Genomic DNA, 19,275 nt, shown 5'->3' on the forward strand with positions numbered 1-19,275 from the left:
AGCATAGCCTAGCTCTGATAGTTAAACACCCTATAGCCTTTAAGTCATCACAAACTTTGACTGCTACCACTGTATTCCAATGTGAATATTATTTAAGATAAACGAAAGAGGTCTGAACACTGATCCCCAAGCGACCCCACTTGCTTGTAATAGCCATTTACAACTGCCCTTGTCCTTCAACTAAAACCTAATCCACTGATGTATCTTTCTTGCCATCCTGATCTACTCTAATTTATGCAATAACTTTTCCTCATGAGATGTATCAAAAGTCTTACTAAAATCCAAATACATAAGGTCAATGTTGTTTCTTGCATTGAACTGCTTTATAATCTCATCATAGAAATTTATCTGATTTTCCAGGAAATATCTCCTCTTCGTAAAACCGCACTGAGAACCATTCTTGCTGAGGTGGCCTTGTACTGAGTCTTTAACTACAGATTCAATAATCTTATCAACCACAGAAGAATGGGTTGATAAGATATGGAGCAGAAATATTTTTAGAATATTGTTATCAAAACAGTACAGAATATTGTTATTAACCTCACTGGTCTCTAATCACCCATCACTTCTTGGGCTCCTCCCTTATGAATTAGGATAATATTGGCACTTATCCAGCCCAAAGGAATCATCCCTGAATCAAACACACCTCAGTAAGGGCACTGAGTTATTTCACCATATTTGCAACAATTAATCTTCTGTTGTGCCAATTCTCATAGGACTGAAGGTACATTACATAGAAGGCAAGTTTTCAAATTTTACAGATTTCGCTTCAACTTTAAGCTTTTCTAAGGCTTAAAGTTGAAGGAATTAACTGATAATGCATCACAGCCCAACCACCTTAAGGTGGTTCAGCTGTGAACATGGAAAATTTCCTTTGAAGATTACAGGGGCATCAAAGAGGGCAATTAAACGAGCCTATAAACCATCAAAAAATGTTAGGTTACAGGTATGGTGACCATACACTTTTGGAGCAAAACCGGGACAATGTTAGTGTTCGTGTCTTTTTAATTATATGTACCCTTGTAAGTAAATTATTTTCTAATTTTCTGAATACTTTAATATTTTATTTAGTGTATTAATAATTTAACTTTGAAAATTCAAAAATGTGCAACAAAATACACAACAAATCAAATTTATATATTTTTTAAGGGTGAGATAATAAAGTTACAGTAAAACTGTTCACGTAATGTGAACAGATTTTATAAATGAAAAGAAAAGAACTGATTTTTTTTTTGTTAGTTCAGTGGTAATCATTATAAAAAATCAAGTGCACTTAGTTAAAATACAAAATTGATTTTGTATTTTAACTAAGATTGACCGAGATCGTATATATTATATATCGAGATTGTATATAGTACTGCTGTCTGAGATTTAGTATAGCATGATAATTTATTTATTCCACATTTATTGTTTGTGAAAGATTCTACATTTGTGAATCATTCTATTATTGAGTAACTTGGAAGCCATATATTCTTTAGGACTTGGAAGCCATGTATTCTTTAGGACTTGGAAGCCATGTATTCTTTAGGACTTGGAAGCCATGTATTCATTAGGAAGTTAGTATTAATTAATCTCTGTGGAATAGAAAAATAGACCAATAAAAAATTTACAGTTGAAATAAAAACATTTTTAATTGGACCATATACTAAACTGGCCAGGACAAGTCTAAAATCTGGGACTGTCCCAGCTAAACTAGGACATATGCCCTAGTTATAAGCAATTTCACATGTTGCCTTAGTATTGCACTAATACCAAAATGTATGACCACCTTAATATATTCTAATACTCAGAATATGATAAAGAGACCATACAATAATTTTGCAATGCAGGAATAGAGAAATTACAAAAAAAAAAAAAAATCATTAGGTAATAACAGGGAGGAAATATCAAAGCTGATGTTAAGAAGATTTGGGATATACTCAAAAAGTTAAAAAATAGTGAAATGATGTGTGAATGGCCCCTAATTGAACAAAATGTGATACAGAAAAAAAAGACATTTAATGTCAATCATATGGTTGGCTTATACACTAATTTTCCTTGACAATTTATGAGGAGTTCATAGATAATTAATTTTTATATTTTACAAAATCCTAAAATTTTATAATTTTACAGTTTATTACATTTATCATAATCTACAAATCTTGCACGTTGTGATTAGACTAAAGAGGCTGAAATGTGTGTTAAATAAATAAATATATGTAAATTTTAATAAACATAACAAAAAATATATATAAAATTTTATACCTGAAAGATGAAGTCCTTCTGCTAATCCATAAGGAGCATATGAAAATACAAGCATGATACCAAACTCCAACGATGGATTTTTCCTTAAGTCAACATATTTAAGAAGGTTAAATATTAAGGAATAGTACATAATTCTATGAAACAGAAATCAGAAATCTAAAAACATTTTGTAGTTTCATATTTAAAAATTCATTACCCTATCATTAATATCTGGTCACATCCTACCCAAGCAGCATTGTGTCAGATGCAACTATAAATATGCTCATAGGCCTTTGAGACCATAATACAATTGACTGCAAGATTCCACAACCAACAGAATTAACAGGTTTCCAGCATAAAATGATAATAGGGTGCCACACATTAGCAAATCAGTCTACGTGTGACATTTCAATGGCACTAAATATCCATAGACCATCTTCTGCTTCCAGCCTGCTTCCATTTGCAGTTCATTACCAAAGTAATGAACTGCAAATGGAAACAGGCTGGAAGTAGAAGATGACCCAAAAATCTAACCAAGTAGTTAGAATGTGACAGGATAAAGTATTTGCTGCTTGGAAAGCAGCTCAACATTGTGGTTGCAGCAAATATAACTCTCAGTGAGACACTTGTCGGCACAGATACAGTGTTTATGCAGGAAACTGCATGATATGGAATGTCCTGCACACTGTACTCATGTGCAGGCCACTGCTTGATATGAGTTACAATGGTTGTGCAGCCAGCCACAAGCTACTAATCAACCAGACTAATGCCAAACACAACTTAAATTGGTGTTAGGTCTGCCATTCTTGGACCATAGACCAATAAAGCTGTGCTTGTAATGAGTCATGGTGCATGGTCTACAGTGCACCAAGACACATTACACTCATTACCCAAACATGACCACTATCAGACATTAAAATCTGATGGTGGTCATGGCTGGGTATGGCAGATGCTCAAAGAGAACTACTTGCTAGACTGTATCGTACTAACAATGAGGTTTGGCAGTCTGAAGCTGTATTTCATGGTTTGGCCTGGGACCATTGATTGTTTTGGACGAAACCATGAATGCTGAGGTAAATCTAAACATCACGGACAATAAGCATTATTAATGCTGTGGTAGCACATCAGAGAAGGTCCATACCTGTAGGAGCAGGACAATCCATGTCCATCACATGTCATGTGATGGACTGAGTTCAGAACATGAGCAATGAAAAGTTGCACTGGCCAGCCCACAGCCCTAACCTCAATCCTATACAGAACCTCTAATATGAACTGGATTATCAGGTGTGTGTGCGTGAGGGGATTCTGCCCAAAAAAACAGAGCTAAACTCTAACCTTTATGATGCTGCCATAAAGGTTAAAGGTTACAGCAGACATTTGTTTTCCTGTAAATAAAGGTTACTTGTGGTTATGCAGGGCATTAATAGCAGGATAGTGTATATAATCATCCATAAGTGTCACAAAAATACTGCTAATCACATGATATTCCTTTATAACAAAATTCTTAATTGTTTTTTATTTAGTCTCTAAAATTTGAATGATTGCCAGATATAATGATATATCTTAAAGATATAGTGGAATTCATTTGCTACGATCCTGGTTTTAATGATATTCCAGAGAAAAGAATTCCGATCAAATGCATTCAGAACAACTGTTTGGAATTCTTTGAACACTGAATTCTACAGTTTTAATGATCAAAAAAATTGAATATAAGATTCTTAAAATGGTTCAGCTATAATCTGATAAATAGAAACACACAGGTTGTCTGATTTCAGTTTGAATATTCAAAGGAATTTTTTTTAACTTTAATGATATTATTAGACATAGGGCAAGATTCCTGCCTCTTTAGTAATATTAATCTTATCACTATGATGTGGATTTCTACCAATCAAGTGATTATTTGTTTTATCACTTTATATCAAACTAAAAATTGATCATCCAGGCTGCTTGGGAGAGATGGCACCATTTGACAAAAAACAATTCTCAACCAAAATCAGTGGAGGGCCCAAAGCACTCTCAAAGATGGAAATTCAATACAGGGATGCATACAATTTTCAAATTAGTACTTAATGTTTAAACGGTTATGTAATTGTTGATAAGTATTGCTTTAAATTTTTGTTTACTACTGAGCATGTGCAACCCCAGGGGGCTCACATCTGGTGAGTATGGGTTTGACACACCCAGGGTACTGAGCTGGATATCATCATTCTTCTCTTCTCGGTGATTCCCTTCTACTTTTGACTCTCTCTCTCTCTCTCTCTCTCTCTCTCTCTCTCTCTCTCTCTCTCTCTCTCTCTCTCTCTCTCTCTCTCTCTCTCTCTCTCAGGGTAACTTGGGAATTTTTTTTGGCTGGTGCAGTATAAGCCTCAGGGTTCCTTGCACCATATAGCTGCTAATAATAATAATAACAATCTCTGTATAATTTAAAAATAAAACTTTCTGTAGGATATGTAGTTAATACATAAATAAATAAATAAAATATATTAAAGTAAAACACGCTTATACATTTCATTTTAAGGCAGGATAAAATAAATATTAACTATGCATATCGTAGTGTAAAATTAAACAGATTAATTTATAATAATATACAGAAATAAATACTTATGCATACAAACATGCATAATACATATAGTCTACTGCAATAATTTTCATGCACATTATGGTAAGATTAAGCACAATCAGGTCAAAAAAATAATTGAAAGCCTGACTCCACATGGGAGGTATCATCTCAGGTTTTTAACACAAATGATCAAAGCACAAACACCATAGCATGAAAGCTGTTTTTGTCAGTTGTGGTTTAAAGTATCAACATCTCAAGCCATGCTGCACCAGTGTACTGTCTCCACATGTTCATGGGCATCTGCATGTGGGAAAATCCCTGCTCCCACTGCATATGGTCAGATAACTATAGAAGCCATTTAAAGAATTCTTTCAATCTCCAATGAAATTCAAAGCCAGACCTCTCCAAACAAATGACGAAACTACTATACTGTTATGGACACAAACAGTGGGGTTTAGGTGTATTCTTTTATTTGGAGGGTATAAGAATTTTAAATCAATACAACTAAAATAGCTGAATATGTGGCAAGCAATAATTTACTATAATCCCAATAGTTTTGTTTAATATTTTATTATTTTCAAAATAAAATAAATTTATTTAATTCTATAATATTTAAAAACAACATATAAATTATAGTTTTTTGTTGTATTCAAATGTAATAAGCATACCAAGTGATGAATTCTAAATAAAAGGATATTAAAGCTGCTATAAGGGCAAATGCAACACCAATTGCTGCAGAAGCAAAAAACATAAGAAAGAACCGTCCTATTCCATGTAGAACAGCCTCCCCAGCAGATAACTGGGCCATTGCTGGTTGTGCCGATTCCAATATTGTGCTGAAAATGAAATTAAGCAGTAACCACTCAAATGTATCAATCAAATATTTGAAAAGAAATAATTTAGTAAACATTTAGCATTTTACAATTAAAAGCATAAAGTACCTTTTTCTGGCAGAAAAAAACAAGATGCCTTCATTCACTCTTGTTAACTCGCAAAAATGTCTTAAAACCTAAGCACTCAGAAAATGCAAAATTGTAAACAATTCTTATATTAGGCAATTAACTAAGCTTACAACTTGGTTTCCACTGATGAAGAGTTGCAAAAGAGTCGGGCTACTATTCTAATTAGTGGCATGACTAGAAAGATATCACACTTGTAAATTGTATGTAAATGCAATCTACAAGCATGATTAATATAATTTTTTTATTTATGAATATAAAAATAATATTTATTTATATATATATATTTTTTTTTATGTGAACCCCAAACACGAGAGGTATTAGAACCTATAGTATTTAGTACCATGCTTGGGTTGGAGGTTGAGAAGATGAAAGACGATATCTGTTGACATTGGACTTGAACTTCGGTAGATTGTAATTTTCAGGAAATACGTATGAAGGAAAGTTGTTCCAGAAAACGGCAGTTGAATGAATAAATGAGAAAGATGAAAAGTTGGTTCTGTGGGTTTGAAGTTGGACAGTAAATGGATGTTGGCTGGTGGCGGCACGTGTTCGGACTGTTTTGAAAGAGAGAGCGGGAATTATAGAAGCCAATTCAGAAGAACAGTGTCCATGGAAGTATCTGTAGAAGAGGCATGCAGCAGACAGTACATCTATGAGAAAGCGAGTGGAGAGACTCTGTTAGAGATGAATCATTAATTAACCTAACTGCTCTTCTGAATGGAATCAAGAGGCCTGAGAGAGGTTTTGGGGGCACCACCCCAGATGTGGGAACAATATTCCATGGCAGGGCGGATTTGCGATTTATACAGAGTGAGCAGCTGTTTGGAAGAAAACTAACGCCGAGAGCGAAAGAGAAAACTAAGTTTTTTAGCTGTAGAGGAAGCAATATTTGTAATGTGCTTGTGCCAAGAGAGATTAGAAGTCAGGGTAATCCCCAAAAGAGATATATAATTTTGCCTAGAAAGGTATTATATATATATACTAGATATTATATATACTAATATATAATAAGTTTCTGTTTATATTTCAGGAAATCCTAACAACAAAAAAAATTTCACATCATTGTTTTCACACCTGACCACACGTGTCAATGGGTGTTAAATATTTGTGGCATCATGAGTCTAAATGTGCTAACATAACTTATAACATGCCAAACCACAAAGCCATAACTAGTTAGATTTTAAGATAATAAAAAGCACATTGCTGGAGAAAACCCTACACTTTTGCCAAAGACTAGCTTTAGTTCCACTTAAAAGGGCTTAAATCTCGTGTGACACTGATGAGATCTGAACATTCCACTCAACAAGTGCTATTCTGATTATCCACAGAGGCCTTGCGATAAGGCATGAGTAGCAATGAGTCAAGGTTACGAAAACAGGAATTTTGCTAGCACAGATAAGGAGGTGATTATCCCTTGTATAAGGCAGTCAAGATGTAGTCAGGCCACACCTTGAGTGCTGCATACAGGTCTGCAGGCCTCATTTTAGGAAGGATGTAGAGCTACTGGAATGAGCACAGAGAAGAGAGATTGGTGAAGTGAACAAAGGGTTGAACTTACCAAGAACAACTTAAGTTTTGCAAATTGCAACATCTGGAGACAAGGCACCTCAGTACTGATGGGATTCTTCCTCTTGCTCAGATTGCACACCTGAGGAAGCATAAATTCAAGTTGAGGAAAGACAGTTGTAGAAAAGATGCGAGTAAATTTGCTTTTAGCCAGCGGCTGGTTGATTGCTGGAACAAACTTCCATCAGTCGTTGTGGAAGTTGATAGCTTAAACAAATTCAAGGAAGAACTGGGCAAAATTTTGGAGTGAATGGATGGGTGAAATGGAAAGGGGTTTTTTGGCTGAGGCTGTATAAGCTTGCTTCCTTGCATCGTATGCCTCTACTAATGCTAATCTCAACAGAAATGAAATTAGTAATATGCACCAGCATGTAAGTTCAATGTTAAGTTAACATATTACCTTATAAATTGTTTTTGACTAGTAGTAGTAGGGGCATCACTAATTCAGCCTAAAAGTGGAGAATGGACAGACCAAATTAGTGATAAGTCTGAATAACAGAATACAATTAAATATATTTTTTAATATTTTCAAGTCACAGTTCATAAAAACAAGCAATTTATTTATAATCCAGCAATATATATCAAGTCAATTATCAGGACAAAAAATGTTTATATTAAAATCAAAATGGAATACAGAGTTCAAATTTTATTGTTTAAAAAATCATAGGTATTATTTTTTAAACTTTTTTTTTTTTTTTTTTTTTTGTTAGTTGTTGGCACATCAGCTTCTGTGGCCATAATGCATCTCCCAAAGTTTTTGCATTTTACTGTGATCCAAGCCCGAGGCAGGATTCGAACCAGCGACCTTTGGGTTGCCAGAATAAAATTTGTGTTAAATGCAAAAACCTATAAATTTAATCAGATATACCCACGGTTCCACCCAAGTCATTGTCTTTTTTGAAGAAAGTGAAAATGTTCTGAAGAGTAAAGGTCACATTGTACTGCCACTTCCCAATGTCATCCTTTATTTCTCTTAGATCACAGAAATATTTTCAAATTCATGAGAATTAGCAAATTTAATAACAGTATCGATGCACTTCTGCCTCTGTGTGTCTTTTTCTTCTTATTTTTCTTCACTTCACTAGAGATTTTCCCTTTGAAATGCTGTTTTTATTTCATCTTCTTCTAACCATGTTCTTACATCCCACAAATTAATACCTTTCTCATCACTGTTATGCGATGCATTTTAAGAATCTTCATCTTTAAAGATTCTACTTTAAAAAAAATAAGAACATTATCATTTAATAGCTTTCTCCAAGCACTTACTACTGTACTCTGCTATACTTCATTCCAACTTGCAGCACAGTATTAAATAGCACTTTTTATGTTATAATTTGTAATTGCAAAAACTGTCTTCTCTCCTCTTGAAAATAAAATCAGCAAGGGAAAAAAAAAATAAATAAATGCCCTTCAAACTGTTTCCTTCAATACCAATGTTTACAATTGAGTATGATTTTCTGATCCGTAAGTTGCATGACTGTTGGTAGGTCAGAAAAGCCACTTGACACTGTCATTTTTCACTTGATAAAATTTCGACAGAATGACATGCACTTAATTCTTCCTTCAGAATGAGCTGACTTCATTTACAAAGTGATTGCGAAACTATTTAGAAAAACGTTCAGAATAGCATCATTAAATACTCTTAAAAAAATTAACTCAAATAAAAAAAAATCAAAATCATAAATAAAATACATACATAAAAAAATCAATTTGAATTAAAAGTTCATTTTATATCTAAGAAACATGAGCAAGGTTAGCCCTTGCATCAGTGTCCTTGCATTCAGGCCCCATGCTTGGAAATGTCTTTCACTCATTCTACTCAACTTTATTTTATGAAAATTTGATTAGGTTGCAGCAAACATTTTTGAAGAACTCATCAAAATTCTTTCAATATACTCTGTGACTGGTAATTAATTATACATTCATAAAAAAGTGCAATTATCATCCATCACTTGTGATAGAATATAATACAATCCAAATTAGAGAGCAAGATGTTAAAGAAGAGAAAGCTAAGAAGTTGAAATTACAGAAGATATGATGAGGAGAGAGCAGTTCAGAAAGTAATGTAAATTTATCAACCAATATAAACTGTTATATTTAATCATAGCTGTTAAATTTAATCAAGATTCCACATGTTAAGTACTAAAACATGACACAAACAGTAATAAAATTTCACACTGAAGACCTTTATGGCCTGACAATATGACCAATCAAGTAACAGTTTTATATGGGTTTATTCAAATAAAAATGTGAGAATTTTCAAAAGAGCAAAATTAACAAAAATGTGTTTCTCCAATATTATACAACAGTATCAGTATTGGCAAGGCAAAATGAAAAAACGAAAGCGAGCTTATAACAGCATAAGCAAAAAAAAAAAAAAAAACCCTTTTAGTTTTAAAAATTAATGCTACTTTGCATTATGTTTTTCTCTCTCTCTCTCTCTCTCTCTCTCTCTCTCTCTCTCTCCCTCCCTCCCTCCCTCCCTCCCTCCCCTGAGGTTGTTACTATTCCTCTGACAGTGACAAAACTTGATCTTACTGCTCACTTGAGATCCAACTACATTTATCCACAAGTTGGCCTAACGTTATTAATACCATTTTTAGTGTTGGTAGTGAAAAATAATGCAAGGAAGCTTATACAGCATCAGTCAAAAAACTTCTCACCTCTTCTGTACTCTCTAACAATATACTACTCCTACCTTAAATTTACTCAAGCTACCCACTTCCATAATACCAGGCGAAAGTTCATTTCAACAATCATTCTCTGGCTGAAAGCAAATTTTTGCACATCTGTCCTGCAGCCATCCTTTTTCAATTTAAATTTATCCCCTTATGTGTGTTGTCTGAGAAAGAGTAAGGATTCCAGCCTTACTCTTTCTCAGACATTACTTGATATTATGTAATATTGCCTTCTTGGTAATATCAAGTAATATTACCAAGAAGGCAAATTTATTATTCATTAAGCTCAATGGCAATGTTACTGCTTTTGTAACTATTTGGCTCTATCATCATATAAGTAGCCACAATTAGCAATTTTGTGTCAAGTGGTGAATAAATGAATTGTATCTAAATGAGCAGTCCAGCACTGCACATTTATAGAAATATAACTTTTATTACATGTATAATATAACCCTTGAGCTCCAGTGGTCCTATACAGCAAATAAATGAAACAGCAGGGTGCTATTTCAATATAGATACTGAAACAGTTGTAGAAAATAACACTATTCTGCATTAGTTTCTTTTTTCTGGCTATCTATTGTGTGAAGAAGCCAAATAGATCCAAAAAATAAATACCTTCAAGTTTTTAATAAATAATGGGTTTCTTGGTGATGTTTTCGGTTTATTTGATTTGATTTCGGTTTTTTATGGCACAAAAGTGACTAAGGATATTATTCAGTTAAAATGAATATTAATAACTTTAGGTCAACTTATGGATAATAGCTTTTGGTTCTAAAACGAGCAGTAAGTTCAAGCTCTGTCATTGTCAGAAAGAGACAAGTGTCCCCCAGAGAGTATAGAAAGAAAACACACAATGCACAGTAACATTAGTTTTCTAAAATTATTTCAACACCTACCACACTGGGCATTAAACATATGGGTATTAAACCTAGTCCTGTAGAAAAGATACCTACTTCTTTACTAATACAATTATTATCCACTTAATTTGCCAATCCCTTCTAATTTTCTAATTCCTGTCTAATTTTCTTTAAATTAATTCAAACTTCCTCCATACCACTAAATGGATGTTATTCCAACAATAAAAAGTTTTATTTGGCTGATGGTAAGTTTCTGCACATCTGTTCTGCAATCATTCAATTCTGGTTTAAACACCATTTTGTGTGTCCCCCTGAGAAAGTATAAAGAACCATCACCACTTAGAACACAACCTTTTTCAAAGCCTTAAAAAATGCCTCAAACAGATCTCTCAAGTTTTTAAAAAATTATTTGTTACAATTTCCACTTTTAATTGGCACACAAGTAATGCAAACAACAAAATTTAAACTTTGGTGGAGCAGAACAAGCACAAAATATTTTTATATTTATATAATTAAACTCCACAGCATATATTTTACAAAGTTATTGGCCACAATATGGATACACAGCCTCACTGTAGTCATACCATTTAATGGCTAACATAGGCATTATCTTCTTCACTGTCACCTCCCAACAGGTTGTTCTTTGCTACATGCTAAATAAAATTAGCATGTACACATATACTAATAAATCTAGAAAATGTAAGAACAGTCTTCCCCACTGGGGCAGCTATTCGAGGAGTTTGAATTTTTGAGTGGTGTGAATTGAAGGAGTTACTGTCCCTTTCATTCTTCACCACCATTTCTTTTCCTCTTCCACTCCTAGTATTACTTTGCCTCTACCTTTTTGCTTTTCTAAGTCTAATAGGGACAACTGGATAGTCAAGTTATTATCCCACACAAATACAAAATAGCCCTGAAACGGTGCCGTCTGGGTGGTGGTATCCATCTGAGAATAAGTAACATTAGTCTTCTCCTCAGGTGAAGCATTACTTATTCAAAGTAGTGCAATATCATGGCAACTCGTTGTGAAGGTTTGGTTGGTTTGGTTTTTTTTTTTTTTTAGGAGCATTAGCAACTAAGGCCATATTGCTCCGGGATATGCTGTGGTCATTCCCTGACCTTTCCGCAACCTCCATATTTGGTGGTAATGGGCTCGAACCCCGGTCTAATCAAGAAGCATGTGCTATGCACTGCTGCTCCTTCCCACCTGGCTACGGAGGTGCCCGTTGTGAAGGTATTCACAATATGAGATATAACTTAAAACGATGCCGCTTTGCTAATATTCTGTTCATTCAGATTTGGCTATGTATTATTATTGCTTTCTCACTATACTTATACATAGTCTAGACTTTTCCATAGCTTGAGGCTTACGCCCTAAACGCTTTATAGTCCAATGAATAAACAAAATGTTAGAATCTGAAAAAGTGAAAAACTACACTCATGTATGCATGACAACCCCCAAGGTGAACATGGTGCACTTCTCAGTTATGCAAATGTTTATGATCTATTTTTCCTGGAAATAAAAAAAAAAAAAAAAAAAAGGATTATATAAAATGAGTGGCAAATTTGCTTATTCTGACATGTTAGAAAACTTTTTTCTACCACATATCACTGATGTCCATGTCAACATAATGATTCATCTCCATGAATTTCTGCATACAGACATTGCACGATCAATCCCATATGCTGTCATAAAAAGTGTGCAGCCCATTATTAGCTACTGCACTGTGTTGGCTGCAATAAAACACTTACAATGAAACTGTAACACTTTCTTGGCCTTGGTCCAGAATATAAATGGACATTCGTTTATTTATTCCAAACTGGTAGCCGACTCCATGACCAGTTCAATTCTTAGACCTCACAACCTTACACAACATTTTTGTCTTTGGGAGTTTATCAGTAACCACTCCCTGAAAATGTATGCAAATTTTCCCACAGCTGTTAGTGATCACATAACTAACATGTTACAGGGAATATGGCAGAACAGGCTTTTGTCAATGGGCATTAAACCCAGAAATGTGATGTCAATCATTAAAAACATCACAATAACATTAGCATGGGAAGAGATCTCAGTTAACATGGGAAAATATGTCAATGGTGCTTTACTTTAATGCTCATGCCATCTATAAGCTTCTTTGTAGGGCAGTTGTCATTTTTAATTTTTTTTGGTTACATCATACACTTTGTTTTTTATATAATGCTGCAGTCAAAAAAAAAATTTTAATTAACACCTGCCCTGGAGAGGGCAGGTGTTACCAGAACCTTAGTGACAGAAAAGTGATTAAAAAGTTATGCAAAGTCCTACCCCACATTTTTACAGCTCTGTACGCAAGATGTTTCACTGACTCCTGCCCAAAAATCTGACACACAGCACTCCCCAAAATAATACATAAAGGCTGAGATAAACCTGAAACTGACCCAGAACCTACTGGCCAATTGGTTTCTCCTGTGTTTGAAAAAATTTACAAAAAAAAAATCACTGCCTGCAGGATTACAGTTAACTGTTGGTCCTTGAGGCTGTCACAGCCACTCTCTCGGGTATGCCAAACTGTGCTTGCTACCTGGGAGACTAAACATTGATGGAACTGATATTCAGGTGACACTCAAGCCAAATGGATCTAATTTCAGCAAAGGCCGGTCAATCTGTGATGGCCAAATCATCTGCTTGTACCTTCACGATGATGGAACTGTTAGTAACCATAGGTATAATCCCCATGTACAAGTCCTGAAATACAGCATCTAGCATACTGGAGGCGACCACCCAGGTTGAGGTGTGGTGCCCACACCACATGGAAGAATGTCATCCCTCTGTGTTACAAGGCAATACTTAGTGGTAGATGACTCTCATCAACCAGTGCAATACCACCACTATGCTTACTGCAGGCTTGAAGTAGTGTAACCCATGTTCATTCTCCAGAGCAAAGCTCCGGCAACCCTCCCATCTCTTCCATCATGCAGTATGATTGATGTCTTTTGAGGTTATGATGGACACAAAGGTGAGATCCCATCTTCTTACATTTCTAGGGTACAGCTATAAAACAGTGCTCACAGGCTGGCCGCTAGATAGTCCAGCAGAATGAACCTATTGGTAACTCTCAAAGAGGCTTCCAGATCAACTAGTGTATAATCTCACTGCCTCTACGCTGCCAGATAGTAACTGAAGGGAGTCGAAATTGTGTGTATGCAGGGGGAGTATTGTTGAGGCCTGACTTCTGATCTCTCTTGGCATGGGTACATTACAAATATTGCTTTCTCTGCATCTAAAAATCTGTGTTTTCTCTTTCACTCTCAGGGTTACTTTTCTTCAAAACAGCTGTTCACACTGTGCAAATAGCAAATCCACTCCAGCATGGAATATTGTTCCCACATCTGGCACAGTGTCCACAAAACTTCTTTCAGGCTTCTAGATTCCATGCAGAAGATGGCAGTTAGGTTAATTAATTAATGACTCGTCTCTAACAGAGTCTCTCCACTCTCTGTCTCATAGACATTCTGTTTCTGTTGCATGCCTTTTCCATAGATACTTCCAATGGCACTGTTCTTCTGAACTGTCCTCCATAATTCCTACTCTCTCCTCCAAAGCACGTGCCATCAGTCAACATCCTTTTATTGTCTAACTTAAAATGCACAGAATTAACTTTTCTTCTTCCTCATTTATTCATTCAACTTCCGTTTTCTGGAACAACCTTCCTTCATATGTATTTCCTGAAAATTATAATCTACAGAAGTTAGAGTCTAATGTCAACAAGTATCTGCTTTCATTCAATAAGTTCCTTTTCAACCTTTAACGCCATGCACGCTAAAAAAAAAGGTAATTATCAACCCACTGCAGGATGGAAGCCTCAACAATTCATGCTGAGGGAAATGGACCATAATCTGCCATGCTGGTCCAGTACAGGTTGGCAGATCGGCCATATTTAGCAGTTAGGGGCTTGAACCCTGGTCTACTCAGAGCGTGTGCTACTGCCTTTCTGCTTTTGACTAGTCGGCTACGGAGGCCCATGCACAGTACTAAGCACTATATGTTCTAATACTTCTCGTGTTTGGGGGTTTTCATAATAAAAACCTAATATCTTAGGGCATGCAGACCCCTAACCAATTTGGCTTTAAACCAGGATCAGGTATGGACAATTCCCTTACACTTGCACTTGGAATTTTAATTGACTTCCAAGAAGCCTTTAACCACCTAATATACAATGTTGTTACAGAATATTTCACAGAACAGAAAGTTAATGTTAGTAATAAATATTATAAAAGAGTAAGAGAACCATTCGGGGCTATCCTCAGAGTTCTGTGTTGGACTACTTTCTCTGGAATCTTGTTCTTGATGAATGGTCCAATAAACCTTTGATAACATCAGCATTAGTAGAAGCATACGATGTAAGAAAGTAAGCTTATACAGCATCAGCCAAAAAAAAAACCCCTTCCCATTTCACTGATCCATTCGTTCCAAATGTTTGTCTAGTTCGGCCTTGAATTTATTTAAGCTATCAAGTTCCACAACTGATGGAAGTTTGTTTCAGCAATCAACTACCCGCTGGCTAAAGCTAAATTTCCACACATCTATTCTACAACTGTCTTTCCTCAGTTTGAATCTATGCCCCTAAGGTTCGTAATCTGAGCAAGAGGAAGAATTCCATCAGCATTGAGCCTGCTCAATCCATTCAAGGCCTTATACACCTCAATCACATCACCTTGCAGGTGCCTAGTCTCCAGAAGCTGCAAGGTGCTTCTGTAGCCAGGTGGGCAGGAGCAGCAGTGCGTAGCACACGCTTCTTGATTAGACGATTAGACCAGGGTTCAAGCCCGTGACCACCAAATACGGAGGATGCAGAAAAGTTAGGGAATGCCCACCGCATATCCCCGGAGCAATATGGCCTTAGTTGCTAATGCTCCCAAAAAACCAAATAACAACAACAACATCCAGAAGCTGCAATTTGCAAAGCTTAAGCATGATGACATATAAAGACAATCTTATGCTTGTCATTACTGGAAATTACATGATCTCTAATGAAGTTTTAAAAGAATTCTCTACTTGACACTGTGGTGGTTGTCATGCCCTTTCAAATCAGTTTTGACTGGTGGCAACTCTTTGGACATGCATTCTCCATTTCACTTTATATTTTGTTGCATTTCAGAATTTCAAGAATTTCATGGAAATAATCTGTTAAAACAGTTTTGTGTAAGCATGTTCACAAACCATGAAAACTTTTTCAGCACAGAAGATCTTGGCCTGAAACAGAAGTAAAGACTTAAACATACTTACAGAGACCTCTAGAAGAAATATATGAAGGCTACTGCTAAGCAGATATTAACCACGTGGCAACTCTGGCCCTTGAGGTTTGCTATACAAAATTTGCAAAAATAACTCACCTCGCATATCATCTACAATACTGTTATTAGCAACAACATGGAAACAACCAACTGGCATGATACAATAAATATTATACTCAACCAGCTTATATCTCAAAATTATCCAACTTGAAATCCTCCAGAGCAGCTTAAAATTGGCACAGAACTTTTTTTTTTTTTTTGGTTTTGTAGGAGCATTAGCAACTAAGGCCATATTGCTCCAGGGATATGCGGTGGTCATTCTGACCTTTCCATATTCTGTGGTCACAGGCTCAAACCCCGGTCTAATTAAGAAGCGTGTGCTACGCACTGCTGCTCCTGCCCACCTGGCTACGGAGGCACCACAGATAACTCACTGCATCACTCTCCTGAAGACAGATTTATAACGAGTGCCCTGGCACTGATCTTGTTGAAAATGCTGTAATAATAAAATCTGCTGATCTTCCCAACATTCTCCTTAATATGCATAAAAAATGTCTTTTGGTTACAATTTTCCATGAAATTTGGAAGACTGCGTTAATCAAAATAATCTGTAAACCTGATAAGGACACTCCAAACATCTCTTTTGGCTACTTTTGATAAATTATGAACTCATTGCAGCTAGATTGACCATTTTGTTTGACAGCCAAAATTTCAATTCACTTTCTCAGCATGGATTTAAAAAAGGTAAATCCTGTAAGGATTCCTCAGTTTCATTTATGTATTAATTGTGAAGCATAAGGGAGATCTATGAATTAGCTATATTTATTTGACTTTGAGGGTGTTTCTGATTCTCTTTGGTGGAAAAGCTTCTTCAATTGTCTACACTATACCAATTGTTCAGAGTAGTTCTATAAGGTTATTCATAACTACTTTCAGCATAGATCCATCCAGGTTGTTTCTAAACAATATTATCTTTCAAGATCTATTTCTATAGGGTGCCCCGAGGGCTCAGTTCTGGAGCCTCTCTTCTGGAACATTGTTTTACACACCTGGATTCATCAACAGCTTGACTTCACTACTACCATCACCTATTCTGACAACCTGGTTCTTATCTTTCCTAGAAAGTCTTATCTAGTTCCAACAACACACTTCATAATCTGGTAACTTACACAAGTCTTAACAAAATATGTATATTCCCCAGTCAAAACAAAAATGACATTGAAGTAAATTCAACTGCAGACGACCACCATAACAAATATCAAAATTTAAGGTAAATAAATTCCATTAGTTCCACAGTTAAAATATTTGAGCATCGTCCTGGATAATCAACTAAATTTTACTCCACATAATAACAATCATACTATAAAGGTCTAGAAATTTACAGCTGCAATTATGAGAAATAGTCATACTGAGTGGAGGCTAAACAGGAAAACAATGCTTTTTTATCATAATGCAATATTCGTTCATGTCTCCTTTGCATACGGAGCCTGATTCCACAGAGTTACTCCAGTAAAAATACAAGCTAAACTGATCTCCTTATAGTGAATCATGCTTCTTGCCTTACATCAGGCCTACAGAACAGCACCCTCTACTGCTCTGCAGGTTCTAGCTAGAGTTTTATATCTCAACCTCCATGTGATATATAAAAGCCCTTCCTACAGAATAAAGCACACAATGTCAACTGAAATTTTAGGCAAAAACATGTGATTTAACAGTAGATATTAAAAGATAAAAATGCCACATCTGAAATGAACTATTAAACACCTTGAAAACCTGTTAGGATACCAGCACTACTGGACAGTAAATGCTCATTTACCTCTCATATCATATTTGCAACAAGTAAATGCATGATAATTCCATGCATGATAGTATATGGTTCTAGACTTTTATATCTGATAAAACACAATCAGCATAACCACAGAATGCTTACACCGATTAAAAAAAATATTTCACATGCTAATTACTCAATGACTTTATAATCAATACAACAATAATGATGAAGAAATTTCTACTTAGTATAATTATATCCATTGTGATATAAAAAAAAAAAAAATGTATCAAATTAAATTGCTTTTACTGATCTTCCACATCCAATTCATTTCAAATATAATATTTTGGCCAACGTGTACAGAATATACTTTCTTTTCAAATTCAAACATAAAAAAAAAAAAAAAAAAAAAACTTACGTGGCCAACACAATAGAAACAGCATCATTTAGAATACTTTCACCAAATACCAACATATTCAGAACTGGATCCACATTCAATGCATGGAAAATGGCAATTGTAGCCACAGGATCAACAGCAGAAATCAGTGAACCAAAGGCAAAACTCTCGGTAAAATTCAATTTATATGCTACATCAGCCTAAAATAAATTTAAAATGACTTCACAATCAAAAAATCTTGGGAGGATTATTTCAAATCTGATTAAGCAACATTTAAACTCTTTATGTTAAATTAACATAAATCGGTTACTTTATAAGCAAAACTGTTGATTAAATAACTAATAAATTAAATATTATCTTTGCAATGCTATATATTATAAAAAAAATTTAAACTCAAAGCAGAATAAGAACTGCTGAGATGTCCTTCCTTTGCAAGATATGTTAATCATATCTATACACAACTTATACTTCTTTCTTTAAACACTTTCCACAGGAGTATTAAGTTTCAGTCTATGCTTCCCCTCCTTGGATATGTATAACTAATAACAAAGTGAACAACATGCAGTTCAGATGTATCATGAAATGATATCCTGCACCACAGTTTTCTGTAGCAATATATATGACATCATTCGACATTAGTTATTACAATGGAGATGTCTAGATTCAAATTCTATCAATGACTGGTGGAATTTTTAAAAGGCATTTCAAATCAGAATTGTAGTTGGCTGATCTCAGACAGAAGGAATAAGGTTTTCCTCCCATGAGTTATTCCAACGGTCTGCCACAGAATTTTGACAGCCTACAACCAACAAATAAATCCATGAACGCAAGAGTTGATTTCAGTAATACAAGAAAAACCATATGAAATGATATACCATAATAAATAACACACTGCAATCCAAGCAATTCAATGAACTGAAAAAAACAAAGTTCCATAACAATAACAGCTTGGCATCATGATATCATTTTCCAGGGACAAAGTTGCAAATT

General features: G+C 35.1%; 1 protein-coding gene across 1 annotated transcript in view; it reads right to left on the bottom strand.

Annotated features, from left to right (window-relative positions):
* LOC150079090 (sodium/hydrogen exchanger 8-like) overlaps positions 1–19,275 on the bottom strand; it is a 167,636-nt gene that overhangs the window by 95,327 nt on the left and 53,034 nt on the right. The window contains exons 7-9 of the mRNA XM_090382203.1: positions 18,307–18,485; positions 5,481–5,619; positions 2,245–2,350 (exon numbers count right to left, since the gene is read on the bottom strand). Of these exons, the coding sequence (XP_090238329.1) occupies positions 2,245–2,350; positions 5,481–5,619; positions 18,307–18,485 (424 nt within the window). The remainder of the gene's footprint in view (positions 1–2,244; positions 2,351–5,480; positions 5,620–18,306; positions 18,486–19,275) is intronic.

This window comes from Mastigoproctus giganteus, chromosome 10, assembly GCF_048544385.1.
Source record: "Mastigoproctus giganteus isolate SK-2022 chromosome 10, ASM4854438v1, whole genome shotgun sequence".
Taxonomy (NCBI): Eukaryota; Metazoa; Arthropoda; class Arachnida; order Uropygi; family Thelyphonidae; genus Mastigoproctus; species Mastigoproctus giganteus.